The 21,749-nt window shown below is 40.2% G+C and overlaps 1 protein-coding gene across 1 annotated transcript in view; it reads right to left on the bottom strand.

Moving 5' to 3' along the window:
• Positions 1-274: 274 nt before the first annotated feature.
• The window catches only part of PIWIL4 (piwi like RNA-mediated gene silencing 4), a 58,243-nt gene continuing 36,768 nt past the window's right edge, over positions 275-21,749 (bottom strand). Inside the window, exons 12-20 of the mRNA XM_036746861.1 lie at positions 19,268-19,452; positions 15,644-15,716; positions 14,165-14,365; positions 12,850-12,953; positions 7,690-7,760; positions 6,383-6,536; positions 4,558-4,683; positions 3,618-3,765; positions 275-391 (exon numbers count right to left, since the gene is read on the bottom strand). Coding sequence (XP_036602756.1) covers positions 275-391; positions 3,618-3,765; positions 4,558-4,683; positions 6,383-6,536; positions 7,690-7,760; positions 12,850-12,953; positions 14,165-14,365; positions 15,644-15,716; positions 19,268-19,452 — 1,179 coding nt within the window. The remainder of the gene's footprint in view (positions 392-3,617; positions 3,766-4,557; positions 4,684-6,382; positions 6,537-7,689; positions 7,761-12,849; positions 12,954-14,164; positions 14,366-15,643; positions 15,717-19,267; positions 19,453-21,749) is intronic.

Here is a 21,749-nt window from a genome sequence, read left to right on the forward strand (position 1 = left end):
TTAAATTTAGCCCCCCATGCTAGGATGTTAAAAAGTTGTGTGGCATCCATGGCAGGTAATAGGAGTCATGAACTACCTTTTACCACAATGGGGGTTTTACCCATTAATTCAAAAAACAGGAATTTTTTATGAGAGCTTTCCACACTAGGGTTCTCTTTGGAAATTAAGCAGGGCTTAGCTATCTTATCACCTTGATCGGATGGAGAGAACAAGAGGTCCACACAAAGAATCAAAACTGGAACTGTTCTCCCAGTGGGGCTAAGTGGTCTTTTCATCACAGGTAGAAAAGACAGTCCGCTAACTCCATACTGGGTTCTCTGTGGATACTCTGTCCCACCAAAAAGGTCAGTTTGTGAGCATACTGACATGGTGCTGGGATCTTAATTAAGCCCTGGAGAGAAAAAGAGGAGAAAAAATTTAAAAAGCACTCATAGAAATTAAGGGATTGTCAATTTACAAGCCGCACTCTATTTAAAATTCTCTTTCCTAAAACTTCCTACCAAGTAATTCCATATACAATTCAATTTACTTGAGGCTTTTCTCCTTGCTAATAATTAGCATGACCTGCCTTGTTTAAATAATAAACTCAGCCGACAGAGAGCTATAGATCACACTGAAAATCGAGACAACGTATATGAGGTCATAAATGGTGATGGACCTTGTGCTTGGCGTCTAGACATGGGCTGCTCATGGTTGCTTGACAATCACCTGAATGAGCAATCCTGAACAAACACAAGATCTGAGGGTACATTGGAGGAGACACACACACACACACACACACACACACACACACACACACCTCATCCATTCCCACAGCCTCCTTTTCAACATCACCATCATCGCTAGCATTTTTATGCCTATCATGTGCCAGGCTCTGTGCTAAGCACCTTACACTTAATAACGTCCGGCACATTCTCCTTATGGTCTGAGGTAAGCAGCCACCTTGGAGACTTCATGGGCAGCTTCCACATTTTCCAATCCGGGCTTTACTCCTCCAAGAAATTACAGAATCAGACAACATCTTAGTTCAAGGGGATGGCAAATCTCAACAAGTCCAACTGCGCTTCAACAAGAATCCCCAATAAAATAAATCCCTAACCAGTAATCAATCAGCCCTTGAAGACCTCAAGTGAAAACAATTCAGGCTGGCTTATGTGGAAATGAACTGTTCATTAGACTGAAAAGGAGAGGGCTTAGGGGTGAAACAATACTCACCTTTAATATGTGAAGGCCCAGGATGACATATGAAAATGGTGACTCTTCCCTGTGAACCTTGGGGGAAGCTTGAGCCAAAGAAAAATCCTGGCCCTCTCCCAAAACCTCGAGACTCAGAGAATCCCTGCTACCTAGACCATCTCCACCATGCTGGAGGAAAGTCAGGCCGCAGCAAAACCAGAAGCAGCTGGGGGCAGCTGCCCAAAAAGAGGAATTCTTTGGTTCAATGTAAGGCAAACCCTCCTAATAATGAAAGCTTCCCAAAATGCAATGTGCTGCTTTACGTGTGGAGGTAGTGGGTTCCCCTGACTAGAGCCCAGCAAGTCAAGGTTGCATGGCCACTTGGGGAGGTAGGGAAGGAAGAAGAGATTCTTGTTTGGGTTCAGGATGGAGATAGGGGGCTTCTGAGGTCCCTTTCATCTCTGAGATGCTGTAACCTTCCCACTTGGCTGATGTGGCATCTATTGCTGCTGTGATTTTGTTACGTCCAACACTTCATGACCCCAAAGACCACACAGCACACCAACCTCTTCTGTCCTTCGCTCTCTCCTGAAGTCTGTCCAAGCTCATGCTTGGTGCTTCCATGATAGTATCCATCCATCACACCCTCTGCCATCCCCTTCTCCTTTCGCCTTCAACGTTTCCCAACATCCTGGTCTTTTCTAATGAGTCCTGTCTTCTCATTACGTGGCCAAAGTATTTAATCAACTTCAGTATTTGACCTTCTGGTGAGAAGCTTGAATTAATTTCTTTAAGTATTGCCTGAATCAATCTCCTTGCTGTCCAAGGGACTCCCGAAAGTCTTCTCCAGCACCATCATTCAAAAGTGTCAATTCTGCGGCACTCAGCTTTCCTTACAATCCAACTCCCACAGCCACACGCTGCTTCTGGGAAAAATGGCAGCTTTGACTATATGGACCTTTATTGGCAAGGTAATGTCCCTACTTTTTAGTATGCTGTCTAGATTTGTCATAGCTTTTCTTCCAAGGAGTAAGTATCTTTTAATTTCATGGCTGCAGCGGCCATCTGCAGTGATCTTTGAGCCCAAGAACATAAAATCTGACACTTCTTCCATTTCTTCTCCCTCTATTTGCCAGGAAGTGACAGGACCAGTTGCCAAGAACTTCATTTGTTTGTGTTTATGTTAAGCTTCAAGACAGCTTTTACACTCTCCTCTGTCACCTTCCTTAAGAGGCTTCTTAGTTCTTCACTTTCTGCCATCAGAGTGATATCGTCTGCGTATCTGAGATTGTCAATATTTCTCCTGGCAACCTTAATTCCAGCTTTTGACTTGTCCAACTTGGCATTTCGCATGATGTACTTCACATACAAGCTAAATAAGGTGATAATATATAGCTTTGTCATACTCCTTTTTCAATCTTAAACCAATCAGTTGTTCCATGTTCGGTTCTTGGCCTGCATACAGGCTCCTCAGGAAATAAGTAACATGGTCTAACACTCCCTTCTCTTTGAAGACTTGCCCCATTTTGTTGTGATCCACACAGTGAAAGGTTTTAGTGTAGTCAATAAAGCAGAAGTAGATGTTTTCTGGAACTTCTCTGCTTTCTCCATAATTCAGCAAACGTTGGCAATTTGGTCTCTTGTTCCTCCGCTGCTCTGAAAACCAGCTTACTTTTCTGGTAATTCTCAGTACACGTATTGCTAAAGCCTAGCTTGCAAAATCTTTGCTAGTGAAACATGCCTAAGCATTTGGTAATTTGAACATGCTTTGGCACTGCCCTTCTTTATGACTGGGACATAAAATGATCTTTTTCAAACTACTGGCCACTGCTGAGTTTTCCAAATTTGCTGGCATATCGAGTGAAGCAGCATCTTTTAGGATTTTAAATAGGTCAGTTGGAATGCCATCACCTCCGCTAGCCTTACTGTTAGCAATGCTTTCTAAGGCCCACTTGACTTCAATCTCCAGGATGTCTGGCTCTAGATCAGTAACCATACCATCATGGTTACAGGTGATGTTAAGATCTCTCTTGTATAGTATTCTTGCCACCTCTTCTTAATTTCTTCTAATTCTGCTAAGTCCCTACCATTTCTGTCTTTTAGTATGCCCATTTTGCGTGAAACGTTCCCTTGATAGCTCTAATTTTCTTGAAGATTTGTCTTTCCTATTCTATTGTTTTCTTCTGTTTCTTTGCATTGCTCATTTAAGAAAACCTTCTTATCTCTCCTTGCTATTCTCTGGAATTCTGCATTCAGTTGGATAGATCTTTCCCTTTCTCTTTCCTTCTTTCCTCAGCTATCTGTAAAGCCTCATCAGACAGTCATTTTGGCACATGTATCCCCCAAAGATGATGAAGCACAGCATTTCCCACAGAGGGAGGGATTGGACATGGAAAATCTGAGAACTCGTGTTTAAATACTTAAAAAGCTTATCCACTTACGGGCCAGTTGTAATAGAGGTGGCATAACTTATAGGTCAGGCGCTGCATGTGGTCTGGCTTCAATCCATTATCATCATAGATGACATTATAATATGTTGGAGTAATAGTTCCCCGATGAGCAGCCTGGCTGATCAAGTAAAAGTCATACCTGAAGCAAAAGAAAAGAACGAAGGGAAGGTGAAGAGAAACAAGAAGTGCCTGGAGGCAGGGGGAAGGATGGGGAGGGGAGAGAATATTAATGAATAACAGCAATAATTGGTATTTGTAAAGCATTTTAAGGTTTGCAAAACACTCTGTCTTATTTAAAATGAACCTTCAGATGACTGTAACATCTAAACAATCTAATGTGGGTCAATGACCCATGGAATGGACAAGTATAGATAAAAAAAAAACCAGAATTAATCTGAAGGGAAGGGAAAGGGAAATAAGCAGAAGTGTATGTGGGATAAAATAGTACTAATGACAATAATAACAATAAATCAGCATTTGTGTAACTCTTCCTAGCAGTTGATGGTACAGTACACAGTCAGTAAGTCCAGAGTGCAAATTTGGCCTCATAATCTTCCTAATTATGTGACTCTGGACAAGTCACTTAGCTTCTGTCTGCCTCAGTTACCCCAGCTGTAAAATGGGGGTGATGCTAACACCTACCTCCCAGGGTTGCTGTGAGGACCAAATGAGATAATAATAGTGAAGTGCCCAGCATGGTAGCTAGTACAAATTGAGTGCTACATCTGAATGATTCCAATGATTCCAACATCTGGAGAACCAAACACTAACCAATGTCCAGTGGGACGAGCAGACCTGGATAGGCTGCAATCTGTCATTATCATCACGAGTGTCAATATTAAGGAACTCAAAGATGTACTGAACAGCAAGCATACTCTTTATTTTTAAAAGCATAATATAAATCAAAAGGCATCTTCGTATGTATACTTACCATTCCGGACGTGTTGCCTCTGAATCTACCACAGTGCCCAGTGGTGGGTTCTGCAGTGTTCCGTTCATTTCAGTGAAGAATCTGGGCATGCACTTCTTCCTCACCACAATCACTGACACTTTGGGGCTTGGAATGACAGAGCAAAAGAGAAGAATGGGACAAAAAGATGGCCCCATATTTACATCTCACATTCCATGGTTAAAAAGTAGCAACAATTTTTTGGAAGAGAGACTGGACCAATGATGTTATTAGCACAGGGAACTTCCAAATGAAGGCACTCCACCTGCTAACACAGGTCAGCACTTTCTCTGAAACTCATCATCTTAGAAAGTTGCCTAGAAAACTGAAAGGGCTTAACCAGGGTCACACAGCCATGTATATATGAAAGGAAGTACAGTACATGAACCCAGGTCCTTCTGGCTCTCCCACTCTCTATCTACTCTGTCATGTTTTAAAATAGTGAAAACATCCCATAGAAAGCAAAGGTGACATTACTGGTCATTTGTCTGTCTCAAAAGCTGTCTGAAGGATTTGATGAGATAATGATCTTTTTGAAGTGCTTTAAATTATCTGGAAGACAAATACTCTATACCTATTTCTGTGGCTAGGATAAATTTGTTTCCCAAGGGCAAGAGCCAGCCTGAAAGCAAGCACTCTCTTTCACCTCTATTTGTAAGAGCTGTGGGTATTTTTATTTTTTGACTTTAATATGTATTTTATTTTTAAAAATAATATTTTCTCTCAATTACATGTAAAAACAATTTTACATTCTTTTTCTTTAAGTTTTTACTTAGAAATTCTATCTCTCCCTCACTGAGATGGTAAGTAATTTGATATAGGTTATATATGTGCAATCATGTAGTCATTTTGTAGAAGAAAACTCAAACAGAAAAAAAGGAAACAAACAATGAAAAGTAGTATGCTTCAGAGGCCATCGGTTCTTTCTCTGGAGGTGGATAGCATTTTCCATCATGACTCCTTTGGGATTATCGTGGAGCATTGTATTACTAAGAAAACCTAAGTCATTCATAGTTGTTAGCACACAATATTGCTGTTACTATGTATAATGTTCTCCTGGTTCTGCTCACTTCACTTTGCATCAGTTCATGTAAGTCTTTCCAGGATTTTTTGAAATCTATCTGTTCGTCATTTCTTATAGCATAATATATATTGTCCCTCACAATAATATGCCACAACTTGTTTAGCCATTCTCCAACTGATGAGCATCCCTTCAACTTCTAATTCTTAGCCACAAAAAAAAACTGCTATAAATATTTTTATACAAATAAGTTCCTTTCCTTTTTATATAGATGTAGATATAGTAGTGGTATTGCTAGATCAAAGGCTATATATAGTTTTATAGCCCTTTGGCCATGGTTCCAAATTGCTCTCCAGAATGGCTGGATCAGTTCACTGTGGGCATTTTTAAATGGCAGAGGAAGAGACTCTTGCTTACCCTGGTCCCTCCAGTTTCCCCATTCTTCCCACTAAGCCCTCTCAACTACACATGTAGCTCAGATACGTATCTCCTTAATCTCTACCTAATTTTCTCTCCAACACACACACACACACACACACACACACACACACACACACACACACACAGCCTGAATCCACTATACAGCCAAAACTAGAGCAAGGGAGTCTAATCAAAATATGACTTCAGCCCTCCCATGGGATGGGCACAATGACACAACTTCCATATACTTATCAAACAAACAGGATTTCAACATATCATACCAAACATCATAAAAGTCACCCTTTATTGTGACACTAAATTTGCCATAATTTTGACTGAGGGAAAGGAGAAATAACAGTTAATTACCTGTAACCAGAATTGGAATCTCTGAGACTGCTCAGCAGCTGTGGGACCTCATAATCTACAATTGTCTGGAGCTGACCATCCCCAACCCCATCACGATACACGATGATGCGTGCTGGAAAGCTATGATTATATCTGTACCACCTGTCTAGTGCTCCTGTGAAAGACAAGCTCAGTCAGAGAAGTACGAGTTGGCAAATTTTCATTTTTGTAAGCTGATGAAGAAAATATTCCCATTTTTTTGGTAAATAATGATAGTTGACACTTACATAGTGCTTCCTATGTGCCAGGCACTGTGCTAAGCACAATTATCATCTGATTTGATCCTCCTAACAACCCTGTTTCAACTACCCTTCCAATTCCAATCCCACAGTTATGCCTAATTCTAATCTTGTCCCCAGCAATCCCTGTCCTAAACCCCTCGTGGCTGCTAGCCTCAATTCCCAAAGCCTGCCTAGTTCTAAGCCAGTAGAGTGCTAGTCTTGAATGATTTTGAACCACCCCTCCAGGTTAGTTATTTTGGGGGGCTGGCAATGGCTGCTCCTGTGCCTTCAACACATTTACCTGGTGCCAGCAGAAGCTACCAACTCTCTCATAGGCTGGGACAAGTGAAGCAATAAGCTTGAGTGACTCGACCATGGTGACCTGCTTCCTTGGTGTCCCCCTATACTGACACTTAGTGATTAGGTGCCCTTAACTTTAAAATGGGGATACCTACCTCACAGAGTGTTTATGAGGATCAAATAAGATGGTATCTGTAAGGTGTTTAGCACAGTGCCTGGCATATAGTAGGTGCTATAAATGCTTACTCCCTTCCCCCTCCCCACATATAGTAATAGGAGCTTAATAAATATTTATTGACTATTTGCTTTCTCCTTCTGGAAACTGATCTATTTAGGTTATCTATTTCTAATTTTATCAATGTATATACTTAATATTTCTGTAGTTCATGCATTTCTTTTCAAAGTTCAAACTGATTAGCAATAAAGTTATGTGTACTAGTCAAGATAATTTGCTTTATGTCTTTTACATTCATTTTCTCATTTCTAACATTGGCCATTCAAGGTTTCCTTTTCCTTTTAAAAATTAAATTTGGTAATTATTTATTAAATGACTGACCTTCTTTAAAAAAATCAGCTTTTGGCTTTATCAAGTGTTTAAAATGCCATCTTGTTTTTCTACCTTATTCATTTCTGCCCTGATTTTGATGATTTCCATCCTCATACTTTCCTTAGGTTTTTGTTTTGTCTTATTTCTAAGTTCTATACATGTAGATAGCTACTGAATGTCCCTGGTGCATGCTGCAGTACCTTTCATACAAACTTTCAAACAATCTGCCATCTCAGTCTTTGTGTTCTGAAGGATACAGCGAGAAAACCATCTAAAAAAAGAGAGAGAGAAAGCAAAGCTCAAGAAGTCAATCTGCAACATTTAACATTTTCTCAAGACTGGTAATTGAGTTTTTACTCTCTAATTCACTGCTCCCTCTTTTAATCCACCCAGATTTAGCCTGAAACCAGGAAAAAAAGTTGCTGATTACTAACAGCAAAGGCTAGCTTGGCCCTAAGGGAGAGATGAGACAGGCACTTCCCTTCTATGTTTGCAGAGGAAGAGGCTGTGGGTGTGCAACACTGCAAATACTTCCAGCCTCAGATTATACATTAGTTTTGCTGAACTGCTTTTTCTTCCTCTTTCTTCTTTAGAAGAAAATGGCTCTCCAGGTAAAGAAGGGGAGGAAACACACTGAGAAATAAAGATGATCTTAGAGCAAAAGTTATCAGTAAAATTTTTTTAAAATCAAGTGTTATGCGTTAGACTGATATAATTCCTCTAGTCCTACTAACATCTGATGTTTGTCCAGTATGGCTAACAGATATCATCATGGCAAAGGGTGACTATCTCATCACCCACAGAGCTAACAGAAAACATCAAAAACATTATATGAACAATACCTAGTTAAATCCATATTATCCAACTGAGAAATAGATTCCTTATAAAAAACTTTTCTCACATTCAATGTTTTGCACACAGTAGGTGTTTAATCAGTATCACCTGATGTGAATTACTTAAGGACAGTGATTACCTTACTTTCGTATTCCCTGCATTTGGCACAGACTAGGGCAGCAAGGTGCTAGAGGAGATACAGTGCCAGGCCTGAAGTCAGGAAGACTCATCTTCTTGAGTTCAAATCCGGCCTCAGCTCTGTAAATCCCTGAGCAAGTCACTTAGCCCTGTTTGCCTCAGTTTCTTCATCTGTAAAATGAGCTGGAGAGGGAAATGATGAACTACTCCAGTATCTTTGCTGAGAAAATTCCAAATGAGATCACAGTTGAACACTACTGAAACGACTAAACAAGGTGCTTAATAAATGTTTGCTGACTGACTGGCTGATTTATCAATTGAAGGAAGGGAACTAATACATGAAAAAACCTAAATCCTGCTCCCAAAACTGTTCAAAGCACAAACTGATGCTTCCATGGATCAGTCCTCAGGAAATATTTTCTATATCGTGCGTTCCTTTTGTGTTCCCTACTGTGAATCTGATAAATTCACCTGGATTTCAGAGACAAGCTCACTTTCTACTGTAATCGATTAGCTGATAGCTAAAAAGCATTTTGAGCATGAACAACATGGTGGAATACTGAGTAAAAAACCAACATTATCATTATGTCTGGACAACCACCTACAGCTGTGGGTGTCACAAAAGAGGAAGCTGACCATCAATTCTCAAAGCATCCCAGAAGCCTCAGACACAAGATTTATTGACAATGAAGGAGGTGAACCATTCAGAGGATCCTATGAGGACACCTTTCAAGAGTTGCATGCCTAGAGAAGTGAAGCATTCAATTGAGCAACACAGCCCAGAGTTCTTAATGACCAAAGAATTTTCTCATGGACGGTTCAGGACTACACTCAGCTTATGAGCTATCCATCTTCTATAAGACATCTGTCTTCTATAAGAGTAACAACTGTGTGCAAGGCACTATGCTAGATACAGGGAATCCAATGGGATGACTCGGGCTCTACGCTCAAGGGAATTAAAGGGGGAAGGGGTGAGTACAAAAACCAATAAGAACACTTGCTGCAATCCTTATTCGATGACAAGGTGAACCAGGTGGTCTCTAAGGTTCCTTCCCACTCCAATTCAGTGACTTTCAGAACAAACGTGGAGGAAGAAGAGTAGCGGGTGTAGGATGAAGAAGTGGAAGGTACAGGCAATGATAAAAAGCATCAGTGAAAGAACACTGAAGAACATAATCATTTTCATCTGTTTCATAAGTCACTATGGCCAAAGACTTCCTCATCTATTTATTGCCAGTGATGAGCCTCTGGGTGCTTGACTAGGCTGATCCTTGAACCACAGACATCCTTCTAGAGTACTGCTAGGATCAAACTTCACTTTCCAGACGGACAGGACCTGCCTGACCTTATGCTGTGCTGCCATAGCCTTGGAGAACGTAGGGTGTCCTCCAGACTGCATCAAAAAGATGTTGCGAAGGAATAATAAAAGTGGTTTATATTTACCTAGTGCTTTACAGTTACAAATTATAACCCTCACAAAAACTATGGGGGCCAGGGGTACAAGTATCATTATCCCCATTTTCAAGATAAGGAAACTGAGACTAAGAGTGAGTGACTAGTCCATGGTAAGAGGCTAGTGAATGACAAGAAGGCAAGCCTTGAACCAAGCTCTTCTGACTACAAATGCAACGTTCTTTCCTGTCAGGAAGAACCATGGTGCAAACCCCAGAAGCTGCGACAGCCTCTTTTTTGTTTTCTCGTCTTCCTTTTTAAAATGTTTTTGCTTCCTTGATCATGATAATTTTTCATTCATGAAATATTCCAAATTAATGAAAGGGACTCAGGCTGGATCTACCATGATAGGGAGCTACAGGAGGGCTTTAGAGAAGGAGACATCAGTTCCTTTTTAATCACAGTCATGGATGGTAGAAATCATGCACTTATTTATTAGCACTTTGAAATTAAATTATTAAAAGTGTACAAGCTGATAGTTAAACTCAGACTTCTAATCATAAAATACAAATGAATTCCTATCCAATGATATAAATTAAAAATTGTACTTTAAATACAGAATCAGAGCTAGAAGGTACTTTAGAGATCATTTAAGTTCAAAAGCTCCATTTTAAAGTAGGGAGGCACAGTCAATCAATAAACATTTATTAGGTGCCTACTACTATGTGCCAGTGCAGCTAGGTGGCACAATAGATAAAGTGCGGGGCCTGGAGTCAGGAAGACTCATCTTCCTGAGTTCAAATCCAGCCTCAGACACTTACTAGCAAGGCATTTGACCCTGTTTGCCTCAGTTTCCTCATCTGTAAAATGAACTAGAGAAGGAAATGGCAAACCACTCCAGTATCTTTGACAAGAAAACCTCAAATGAGGTCCTAAAGAGTCAGATACAACTGAAAAACAACTATGTGCCAGGCACTGTGCTAAATGCTGGGGATACAAAAAAAAGAGTCCTTGCCCTCAAGGAATACACAATCTAATGGGAGAGACAACAAGCAAACAAATATATACAAGCAATTTATGTATAGGATAAATAGGAAATAATTAAGAGAAGAAAGGCATTGGAATTATGAGAGGTTGAGAAAGGCTTCCTGTAGAAGATAGAGAAGCTAGGGACGTCAGTAAGTAGAGGTGAGAAAAAAGAATATTCCAGGCACGGAGGACTGCCTGAGAAAATCCCCGAGCCGAGAGATGCAGTATCTTGTTTGTGGACCATAAAGGAGGCCAGTGTCACTAGATCAAAAGCTACAGGTCAAGGAGTAAGGTATAAGAGAAGTAGAGGGTGGCACTGGCCCAGAAGTCAGGGGGACCTAAGTTCAAATACAGCCTCAGACACTTACTAACTGTATGACCCTGGGCAAGTCACTTAACCCCAATTGCCTCCAATTAAAAAAAAAGACTAGAAATAGAGTATGAAAGAAGGCAGAGTAATCAGTAGGGTCAAAGGCTACAGTGAGGTGGAAGAGGATAAGTACTGAGAAGAAGCCACTGGATTTGGCACGGTGGGTAGAGAACTGGACTTGAAGCCAGGATTCAAACAATCTGGGTTCAAGGTTGGTCTCTGACATGAGGTGTGTGACCAAGGGTGACTTGTGTGACCTATTTTCCTCAGTATCCTCATCTGAAATGAGGATGATAATTGTACCTACCTCAGAGGGCTCTTGGGAGGCTCAAATGAGACTGTGTATGTGGAGCACTGGACAAACCTCAAAGTCTGGTAAAAACAGCAGGTATTACGGTTAATCTGGGGGAATCAGGAAATCCTCACCTGGGGGTGATACTTAAGTTAAGCTTCTAAAGAAATTAAGAGGCATAGGTGGGAAGAGAGAGCATTCCAGGTAGAGGGGCAGCCTATGCAGAGAGATGAAAGATGAACTATCCCACGGATGGAAAGAAGGCCACTCTGGCTGAACCACAGAGTATCAGCATACAATGTACAATCAGCCTGTGAAGGGAGGTCTTGTACCCAACTCCCTCACTTTACATATGAGGTAATCGAGCACCCAGGTAATCTATCAGCATTTAGACCCAGGTCCTCTCTCCCTCTCTCTTTAAAGTCCAGCACCCCTCCCAATTTTCCCTAATAAATTTGAGCTGGACATCATACGAGATTTTTATCAAGGTTACAGAGATTCCACTAAAAGGACTGGAATTCAACGTAAAAATACTGTCTGCTACATCAAGTCCTGATCATGACAACCAACTTTAAACGAGTAACATTCTGACAAACATTTCTTAAGTGTCTGTTACACACAGGCCACTGGGGATACAAAAATGTATTTTATGATACAGTCCCTGCCATCAAGGAGCTTAAAATCTGGTGGGGGAAGACACGACATTAATGCAAAAATCCTTATTTTATTATTTTACTATTTGATCTAGACCGGTGATTTTCATTGATTTGAGGAACTTTCGGCATGGAAATTCCCTCTACTGGTGCGGATTGGAAAATCCTCTATAACTTATATTTATTGAAAGCTGCCTGGGGGCACTAAGAGGTTATGTGACTTACCCAGGGTCACCAAGTCAGTATATTGTTCGAGGTAGAGTACTTGAATGCAAGTCTTGGGGACTCCAAAGCCGGCTAGTCCTTTATCTACTATGTTACCCTGCCTCTGAAATAACTATTAAACAAATTAGATAATAGATATAAGGGGAAGGTACATATCAGGTTAGATAAGAAATCTAAGGAGAGAGCAATCCCTTCAAGCTGGGAGGGCTTGAAGGTGGGTTATTAGCAAAGAGGTGAACCCAAAATGAAGGAAGAGAGGCAAAAGGGAGGAATTTCAACAGGTGGACAAAGGGACTCAAAACCATGTCTTAATAGGACAGCTTCCAGTTAAACTTTAAAACACTGCTTAAAAGGCATCTATTTTCCCACAAATAAGAGCTTGACAGTAATTGAATAAGTAGTCAGTGGGTTGTAATTTGAAATGTACCTGGTGATTCCGGAATTGCTGCTGGATACAAATCCAACTACAGAACGTCCCCTGGCGCACGTCTCTCTGTTGACATCAATCCCAACCACCATGAGCGACTTGAGCTGTGAAATTCCATTTTTTACAATTAGATAATGTGGCAAAGTGGTATCTGAGGGCAATTCTCTCAAACAGGATTTAGTTTAAGGAAAATAATTTTTCCAACCAACAAGTGATAGGAGGAAATAAAGGTATTGGGGATATCGGGGTCAAATTTATTGTTCAATAAGAAACAGAAAAGATCTAAACAGAAAAACAACAATGTGCCTAAAGGGTAATAAGGAAGGAATTCAAAGTACCTATCAATGAACCAAAATTTATTAAGCACTAGGCATTGTGGCAGACACTAGAGATACAAAGACAAAATTAAGACGGAGAGATAGGAAAATGGAGAGAGAGGAAGGGTGGGGAAAAAAAGGGAAGAGAGAAGACAGGGACAGGGAAAAGAGAGAAAGAGACAGAGAGAGACAGAGACAGAGAGAGAGAGAAAGAAAACGAGAGACAGAGAGAGAGGAGAGAGAGAGAGGGGAGAGAGAGAGAGAGGAGAGAGAGAGGGGGGGGGAAGAGAGACAGAGAGAGAGAGAGGGAAAAAGAGAGAGAGAGAGAGGGAAAAAAGAGAGAGAGACAGAGAGAGAGAGAGAAAGAGAGGACCCAGATATGTCTCTTTTGAGTGGCACTGCACACATATAGGAAAAATCTGGGATTTCACCAATACATGAACTTCCCAAAGCAGATAACAAGCTTTCTATGACTTAGGAGATAAATTCTGAGCATAGGTGACTCGTTCAGTGTCATCCAGCTAGTTGGTGTTGGAAGTGGGATTCAAAATAGGCCCAACTCCAAGCCCAGCACACCACCCACTTTACACTGGGATTGATCAGTGGCTAAAGATCATACAGCAACATCCCCCACCATGGTCCCTTCCTTGCCCATTAACTAAAAGGATCTGTCAAAAAGGAGCCCCTACTACCATTTCTGGTAGTCCCTGTCCTACCAAATTCCAGGGACTCCTCCTACTGCTCCTCTACCTCCTATGGGACAGCTAACTTCAGAATCAGGATGACCTGGGTTCAAGTCCTCCCCCTGACACATACTAGCTTTACGACCCTGGGCAAATGACTTAGCCTCTTAGTGCCTGGGGCAAACTCCCTAAGACTAATAAGGTGAATTTAGGACAATGCTGGACACCTGACTTGCTGCTGTCTGATCTGGCTGTGAGGATGGAAGATTTTCTCCTACTGAGCCTCAAAGCAAATGCCATAAGCAGGTCCCTCACCGGTATCTCTACTGCCCACAACTCTCCTCCAAGCTTGCAGACCACCTGCATTGCAATCTTCGTGGCAATGCTCATCATCATTCCTTGCCGGCTCAGGGTTCGAGCCAGAACACACTGGCTTGGGATTGGATGATCCAGGCTCAAAAACTTTTTAATTGAATCATAGCAGTCCTTTTGATTTGAAGGAAGGATACACATCACCTAAACAGAAGCAAAAGGAAGCAGAGTTAAATGATTATTTATACTTCAAAGTATCATTTTTTTCTACCTGCTGTAGTCTTATTCCCACAACTATGACACATTCTTAATATCTTACACCAGAGGCTCTTGACCATCTTTTTTTTTTTTTTTTTGGTCACTGACCCCACGGCAGTCTGGTGAAGTCTATAGTGCCCTTCTCAGAATAATGTTTTTACGTACATAAGATAAAAAGAAAACCAATTAAACTGAAACACAGTTATCAAAATATTTCTTAAAACAGGTTCACACCCAGAAAAGTTAAGCACAATCCTGAACGAAAAAAGGACATTCCATCAACTGTCAGACTTTAAAGACTTTGTTAAAAAAAAATCCCAAACTTAATAGAAGATTTGACATAAAAGAGCCAAGAGAAATATAAGGTACATACCAAAGACTGATAATAAGGACAGGCCATTTACTTTTTATATATGCAAAATGTAAAACATATGTCTAAGATTCTCATTAATAATCCAGTAGCTCATAAGAAAGATCGGAGTAAACCCAAGGATGATATGAATTTAAAAGTAAAACCATTTAGGAACAGCTAAAAAGAATAATTATTCTATACAAATGAGGTATAAGAGGAAGAACTGATACAGAAGAATTAGATGGAGGAGGAGGGCTGGTAGCTCTGGTAACCTGCTTTCATCGGGAATGGGTTTAAGAGGGAACTAAATACATATATATGTTCAGAAGAGCATAAAAGTCTTCTAAATTCAGAAGAAATAAAATGGTAGGGGGATAGGGAGGGGGAGACAAGGGAGGGATCTTTAGACGGGAGGGGGAGGGAATAAGTAAAAGGGGGGTATAGAAGGGTGTTTAGATTTATGGGAATGGGAGGATAGAGGAGGGATCCTTGGGGGGGGGGGGGCAGGGAAGTAATAGAAGGGCAAGGTGGCTGGTAGAAGTAAAGTGGAGGAGGCAGGAGGGATAGGAAACAAGAGATATGCACAAACATAAAAACAAAGATCAGGAACAGAATTTGTTTAGGAAAGTGTATGTCCATATATGTACGTATACATGTTTATGTGTGTGTGTGTATATATATTTACTTCTACCATCCAGCTTCTCCATTGTGCTACTCAGAGTATCTGTAAACTAGAGAATAACCAGTGACAACAGATACAGGTATGGGTAGGAGTGTATAAGTATGTTGAAATTCTCCCTTTCGGACAACATATAGAGATAATAAGAAAATATAAGAAATAATAAATAATTTTAAAATCAGTTTTTACATACCAATTGTACATCAGGGTTTGTATGCTGTTGTATAGCCCGCATAAATGCCGCTGTGTTTTCTTGAACTTTGATGCTACATAAAAAAATGAATATTTAAGATCTATAATTTCATATACTTTACACAGTGGTTTATCCTATAGCATTAGAAATACTACATGTGGATTTTCCTAAAAGGTAAAAACGTTTATTGAAAATAAAATTTTACTTGAAGCAAATTAAAACTTCCCAAGTGTAAAATGTGGGTACTTTCACTATTAGACTAGCTTAATATGTCCAATGATCATGTTTTCAATTTTTTTTTAATTCAGTGACCTGTCAGGGATTATGTCAAGGTGACTCTTGGTCAAATGGAGACTGACCTGGAAGGCCTCAAAAGGCCCTGCCAACCTGGAGATTCTGTGTTTCTAAGGAAGCAGAATGTTTTTGGTTTTAAGGATTTTTATTAATCTTATTTTGTTGTTCTTTGATCATTTCAGTCACGTCTGATTCTCCATGACCCCATTTGGGGTTTTCTTGGCAAAGATACTGGAATGCTTTGCCATTTCCTTTTCTATATCAATTTACAGATGAGGAAACTGAGGCAAAAAGGATTAAGTGGCTTGCCGAGGGTCACACAACTAGTAAGTATTTGAGGCTAAATTCGAACTCAAGAAAATGAGTCTTCCTGACTCCAAGCTCGGCACTCTATCCACTGCAGTATCAAGCTGCCCATCGTCGTCATTATTTAGCAACTTTAAAATGAGGTTGGGGCACAACTTTGGAATCACAGGCATTTATGACATCAACGACCTGAAACAAAATCTCCGGCAAAATCAGGTTTTAGGAAAAAATCTGGCAAATGTTCCCTCTCGTTGTATCTATGCAGAAAAATTTCTGAATGAAGCTAATTGAAATCTAATTAATATCCTCTACTTCATTTAATACCAGTCAAAGGATCTCTACTTTTTCCATGAGAGCAGGGTTTTGGGTTTTTTTTTTTATAACTTCCTCCTCTGGGTAGTTGTCTCAACTCTCACTTCCAGTTTAATCAAATCGATTGATCAGTCTACTAACAAGCATTTACTGAACATCACCAAGACTATGTGCTTAGCACTTGGCCCAGTGCCATGGGGCACTAACACATAAAACATGATTCCTGCACCACAAGGAGCCAACTGGTCCAGGGGAAAGCGTGCTGGATTCTAGAGTTCAAGGATGTTGATCTGAATCCTGACTTGGCCATATAATATCTGTGTGACCATCATCAAATCTACCTCTTTGGGACTCAGTTTCTTCATCTGCAAAATGAGGCAACTGGACTAAATAACCTCTCAGGTCTCCTCTAGCTCAAAATCAAGGATCCTACTTCAGTTTCCTGCAGAAGTGGGTTATGTCTATACACTTATATTATGGAGTCATTTTAAATCCAAGGAGCCTTTTAAGAATAAGCCTCCAGGTGGCAGGACTAGTATGTCCTGATTTCTTGTGGCAGGTGAGCTTGGTCTGTGGCAAATGTAAAACTTTAATTTCTTTGTCATGTCCAATTCCACAACAGGCAAGTAAACTTAGCCCCTACCTGAAAATCATCACCCTAGTCTTTTTAAAAGGAGATGATGTATAACAATCAAAAGGGAAATAAATAATCTCCCCAGGAGGAGAAGCCAGTCATTAGCAATAAAACTATAAGAAAAAGTTTCACTATCTAGCCATCTTAACTTTTCATGAATTTATTCTCCAATCTGTGTATTACACAGAGCCTATGTATTCTGTTGTGTATGCCTGAATCTGCTCCTTTCATTACTATGTATTTCTAGAGAACAGGGAAAGGGAGATAAGAGAAAATGAAACTCAAGCCAGGCAATTTGTTAACATCTTTAGAAATAAACTCTATAGTGAAAAAGTTTTAAATATTAGCTAAAATGAGGCTTTAGGATCATCTGAGTTTATGAAGATGCCTTGTTCTGTTGTACCAAAATTCATTATTAACTAAGTTCAATTTTGAGTTCTGAGTATGCTTTCCCCTACTAAAACAGCTCTACAGTACACTGGCTAGATGGAAAGATAGAAACAGTTATGGCATGCACAAAGAGTGATAACCAGGGCATTAGGAGATATGGCTTTGGTCCCAGTTCCTCCAATAATAGTCACCTTGGGGTAAGTCACTTTTCCTCTACAGGCCCTTTTAATCATCTCCAAAAGGAGAAGGCTGTAACAGCTAATCTCTAAGGTTCCTTTTAATTCTGTCATTCTTTGATTATAAAGGCATAAAATTTAACTACCATATTGCAGTAGTTCCAGAGTGTTCCACCCTGGTGAAACCACATGGGGAATATTTCTCAGTTCTGACATGGCATTTTAGGAAAGACATTGACAAAATGAAGTATGGGATGTGTACAGAAGAGGGCCAATTTAAGAAACCAGAGATGATTAAACTAGAGAAGAGAAAACCTGGGTAAGACATGATACTTATCTTCACATTTCTGAAGAACCGTCATGACAAAAAAAAAAAAAAGAATTCAGCTTGTTCTGTTCAGAGCAATGAGTAGAAGCAACAGAAAAGTAGATTTTAGCCAGCTCAGGGAAAACTTCTCCCAAATGAAATGAGCCACCTCAGGAAGGTTGTGAGCTCCCAACCACTGCTGGTATTCAAGCAGAACCTGGGCAGCCACTTGTCAAGAGTGTTGTAGGAGAAATTCGTATTTAATTACAGGCTGAACAAAATGCTCTCTCTAAGGTCCCTTCCAGCTCGGTCCTATGATGTTTGAGGGTCCTTCTTAGGTCTAATATTCTATAGTCTTATATTCACCCCATTCTACCTCTGAAAATGTATTATCTCCACCAGGGCAGAGGTGGGTAAGGAAGGTGGGGGAGGGGAGAGAAAGACTATTAACTAAAGAATCACTGTTCACAGTGTCTGTCTGCATCTCCTCCTAAGCACATCAAATGTTAGTAAAGTGCAAAGCACATACCTAATTTTACAAAGAAAGAAAACAATTCCAGCGAGTATCAGGAAACTGTATCTATACCACAAGAGGAGAATTCTTCGTTCAGAGATCTAGAGCTGAAAAGGATTTTACAAAGCACTAAATTCAAACCCTTGGTTTTATAGATGGGAAAACAGAAGTCCAGAGAGGCAGTGACTTACCCAGGTCACACAAACACAAAGCAGCACAGCCAGGCTTCAAAACCAAGTCCACTGACTCTTTTCTATTATGGAAAGGTTTGAGTCAGAAATTCTCTTTTCCTTTTAAATTAAATTTAAACTCAATCTTAGAAGCCCAAAGAAGTCTCTTTGTTTAATTGTTCTTTTATCATGTTAAGTTTCAAAAATAACTGATTTGAGAAGTTTATGAAAATATTTAAACTGTTTCAAATACCTTTTTTAAGGACCGTGGGAAAGCAAAGCATTCTAGAAATATTATAACCTGGAATACACCACAAGAGAAACTTTTTCCAAATGCTACTTGTTGCAAAATTCCTCTCTCTTGGTCTCTCTGTTTACATTAGGTAATATGTTCCAACAAAGAAGCCTTTTATTCATGCTTCAGGGGACATTAAGCTTCTCATTAAACCAAAGAGTGAAAGTTATATCTGAATAAAATTGTTTTAAAAAAGACCATAGGCTAGTTCTCCAAATAATCTCACATTTTCGGCTTCCCAAAGTGAAATCCCATGGGACCGCTCACTCTTCTTAAGCAGCTCAGGAGGCTCTCGGCCACATCTTCATTTCTGTGGCTACACACAATTAGCCAGTTATTCAAAGGCTGGACTCCTAATAACTTGTAGTGGCGCATGTCCCTCGACCAATCAGCAGCAGACATGGGCTGACACTGAGAAAGAGGACACCACAATTAGAAGAATCTATTCAGAAGGCAGTCATATTGAAGTCACATCTAGTGTCACCCAATGGGATTCTGGTCTTGGCAGAAATGTTTGGCAGAGTTCACTCATGGCCAGTAATGATTACCACAGAAAGCCAGAGAACGGCTAATGTAGAAGAGATCTTGGAGACCTTTTATTGTAACTCCTTTGTTTTAACAATATGGAAACTCGGGAGTAGGGGGAGAATGGACTGAATGGAATTATGGGATTAGAAGTGACCTCAGAGTTGTCTAATTCGATTCACGGCCAATGTGAAAGGGACTTTGGAGGCCATTTATTCTAACCCCTTTGTTTCGTTTTACTGGTAAGAAACCTAGGTCTAGTGACGTGAAATGATTTCATGGAATTACAAGAATTAGACGGTACCTCAGAGGTCATCTAGCTCAGCTCACCGTTGAACAAGAATCTCTTTCATGAAAACGCTTACAAGAGCTCATTCTGCCTCCACTCAAAGACCTTCAGCGCACAAACTTTTACCTCCCGAGGCAGCCCCAACTAACTCGTGGAAAACTCTAGCTATTAACAAGTTTTTTCTTACAGCAAACTTAAATCTCTCTTTGTAGCTTCTGTCCACCGTCCCTCACCTCTGATCTCTGGACCCAAAAAAGAACAAGTCTTCTACCATAATAGAGTCTTTCCAGTACTCCAAGACTGATATCATGTTCCCCCAGGTCTTGTCTTTTCCAGGATAAATAAACATGGTCACGGGATTGTAGACTTAAAGTTGGAAAACACCTTAAACATCACTGAGTCCAGCCTTTATTTATAGACAGTAAGTGGGAGAATTAGGATTTGAACGCAGATCCTCTGACAATAAATTCAGGGTTCTCCCCAATGCACTATGCTGCCTCCTCAGTTCCTTCAACTAATCCATATAAGCCATGGTCTCCATTCCCCTCACTCTTATGGTTGTCTTCCTCTGTACTGGTCTTTTTACTTTGGGCACACAGACAACATTATAATCTCAAACAGAAAATGCTAAATGTGATTTTCCAGGCTACTTCAACAACATAAAGGATAGTCTGGAAGATGGTGGTGGTGGTCAGGATTCTTTTTCAATGTAGCTTAAGAGGGAGTAGAGATGAGACCGGGACATAAGAGCTTTCACTTTCTCTTCCTAAGCCCCAGGGATTAGAAAGCTAAGAAAACAAGCACTCTGCAGAAGACCCAAACAAAGGTAGTGTTAGTCCAGCAGCTCCTCCACGAAGGCCCACTCACTGGAAAAAGGAGAAAAAAGGGCCTTGTTGTAGGTTCTGTATCCCATTTGTGGGCCTAAGTTTTTTAACAGCCAAGCAGCACTTTCCTTTAGAAGCTTAAAAATAAAAAAGAAATGATAAAAACTACTGAATCACTGTTGTGCAACCTTCATCTTTGTAATTTATTATCAACTGATCAACTGTGAAAGATTTAGCTACTTTGAGTGACACAATGATTCAAGGCAATCCAAAGGACTTGCCATATGAAAAATGCTAGTGTTAAATAAAAAAATGCTATCTACCTCCTGAGAAAGAACTGATGAACTCTGAATGCAGACTGAAGCATACTTTTTTTTCACTTTCTTTATTTTTCCTGCCTTTTTATTTTTTGCAACACGGTTAATATAGGAATGTCTTACATGACTTCACATGCATAATCAATATCATATTAGTTGTCTTTTCAATGGGTGGGGTTTGGGGCTGGAGAGAGAATCTGGAACTCAAAATTTTTACAAATGAGTGTTAAAAATAAATAATTTTTAAAAGGATAGTTTATTATCATTAAATACAGCACCATATGTATCATAATACGCAAGTGCTCCAAGGATCTGGGATTTTGTGAGCATGGCTCACAGGGAAATTTTCACTATGAGAACTCTATCCACCAACTCAGATCACAGCCAGTCCCTTAATAAGCTGATAAAGAAGCAGTGCAGTAGTGTGGGGAAAAAAAATGAACTAGGAGTCCAGGGAACCCAAGTTCAAATGCTGACTACCACTTACTACCTATGTGACCTTGCACAAGTTACATAACCTCTCTGGGGCTGCTTCCTCCTCTGTGAAGAGTGAATTGGACAAGATAGTGTTTAAGGTCCCATTCCATTACTAGACCTATGATCCTGGGGGGTTGCTTGAGGTATCCAGCGTTTCAACGACTCACCTAAAATCACACACCTACTTAGTATCAAGTTCAATTCAAACCCGGCACTTCCTTACTCCAAGCCCAGCATTCTAAACACCAGACCATGCTGTGTCTCACAACAGTATAA

Source organism: Trichosurus vulpecula, chromosome 2 (genome assembly GCF_011100635.1).
Source record: "Trichosurus vulpecula isolate mTriVul1 chromosome 2, mTriVul1.pri, whole genome shotgun sequence".
NCBI classification, from domain to species: domain Eukaryota; kingdom Metazoa; phylum Chordata; class Mammalia; order Diprotodontia; family Phalangeridae; genus Trichosurus; species Trichosurus vulpecula.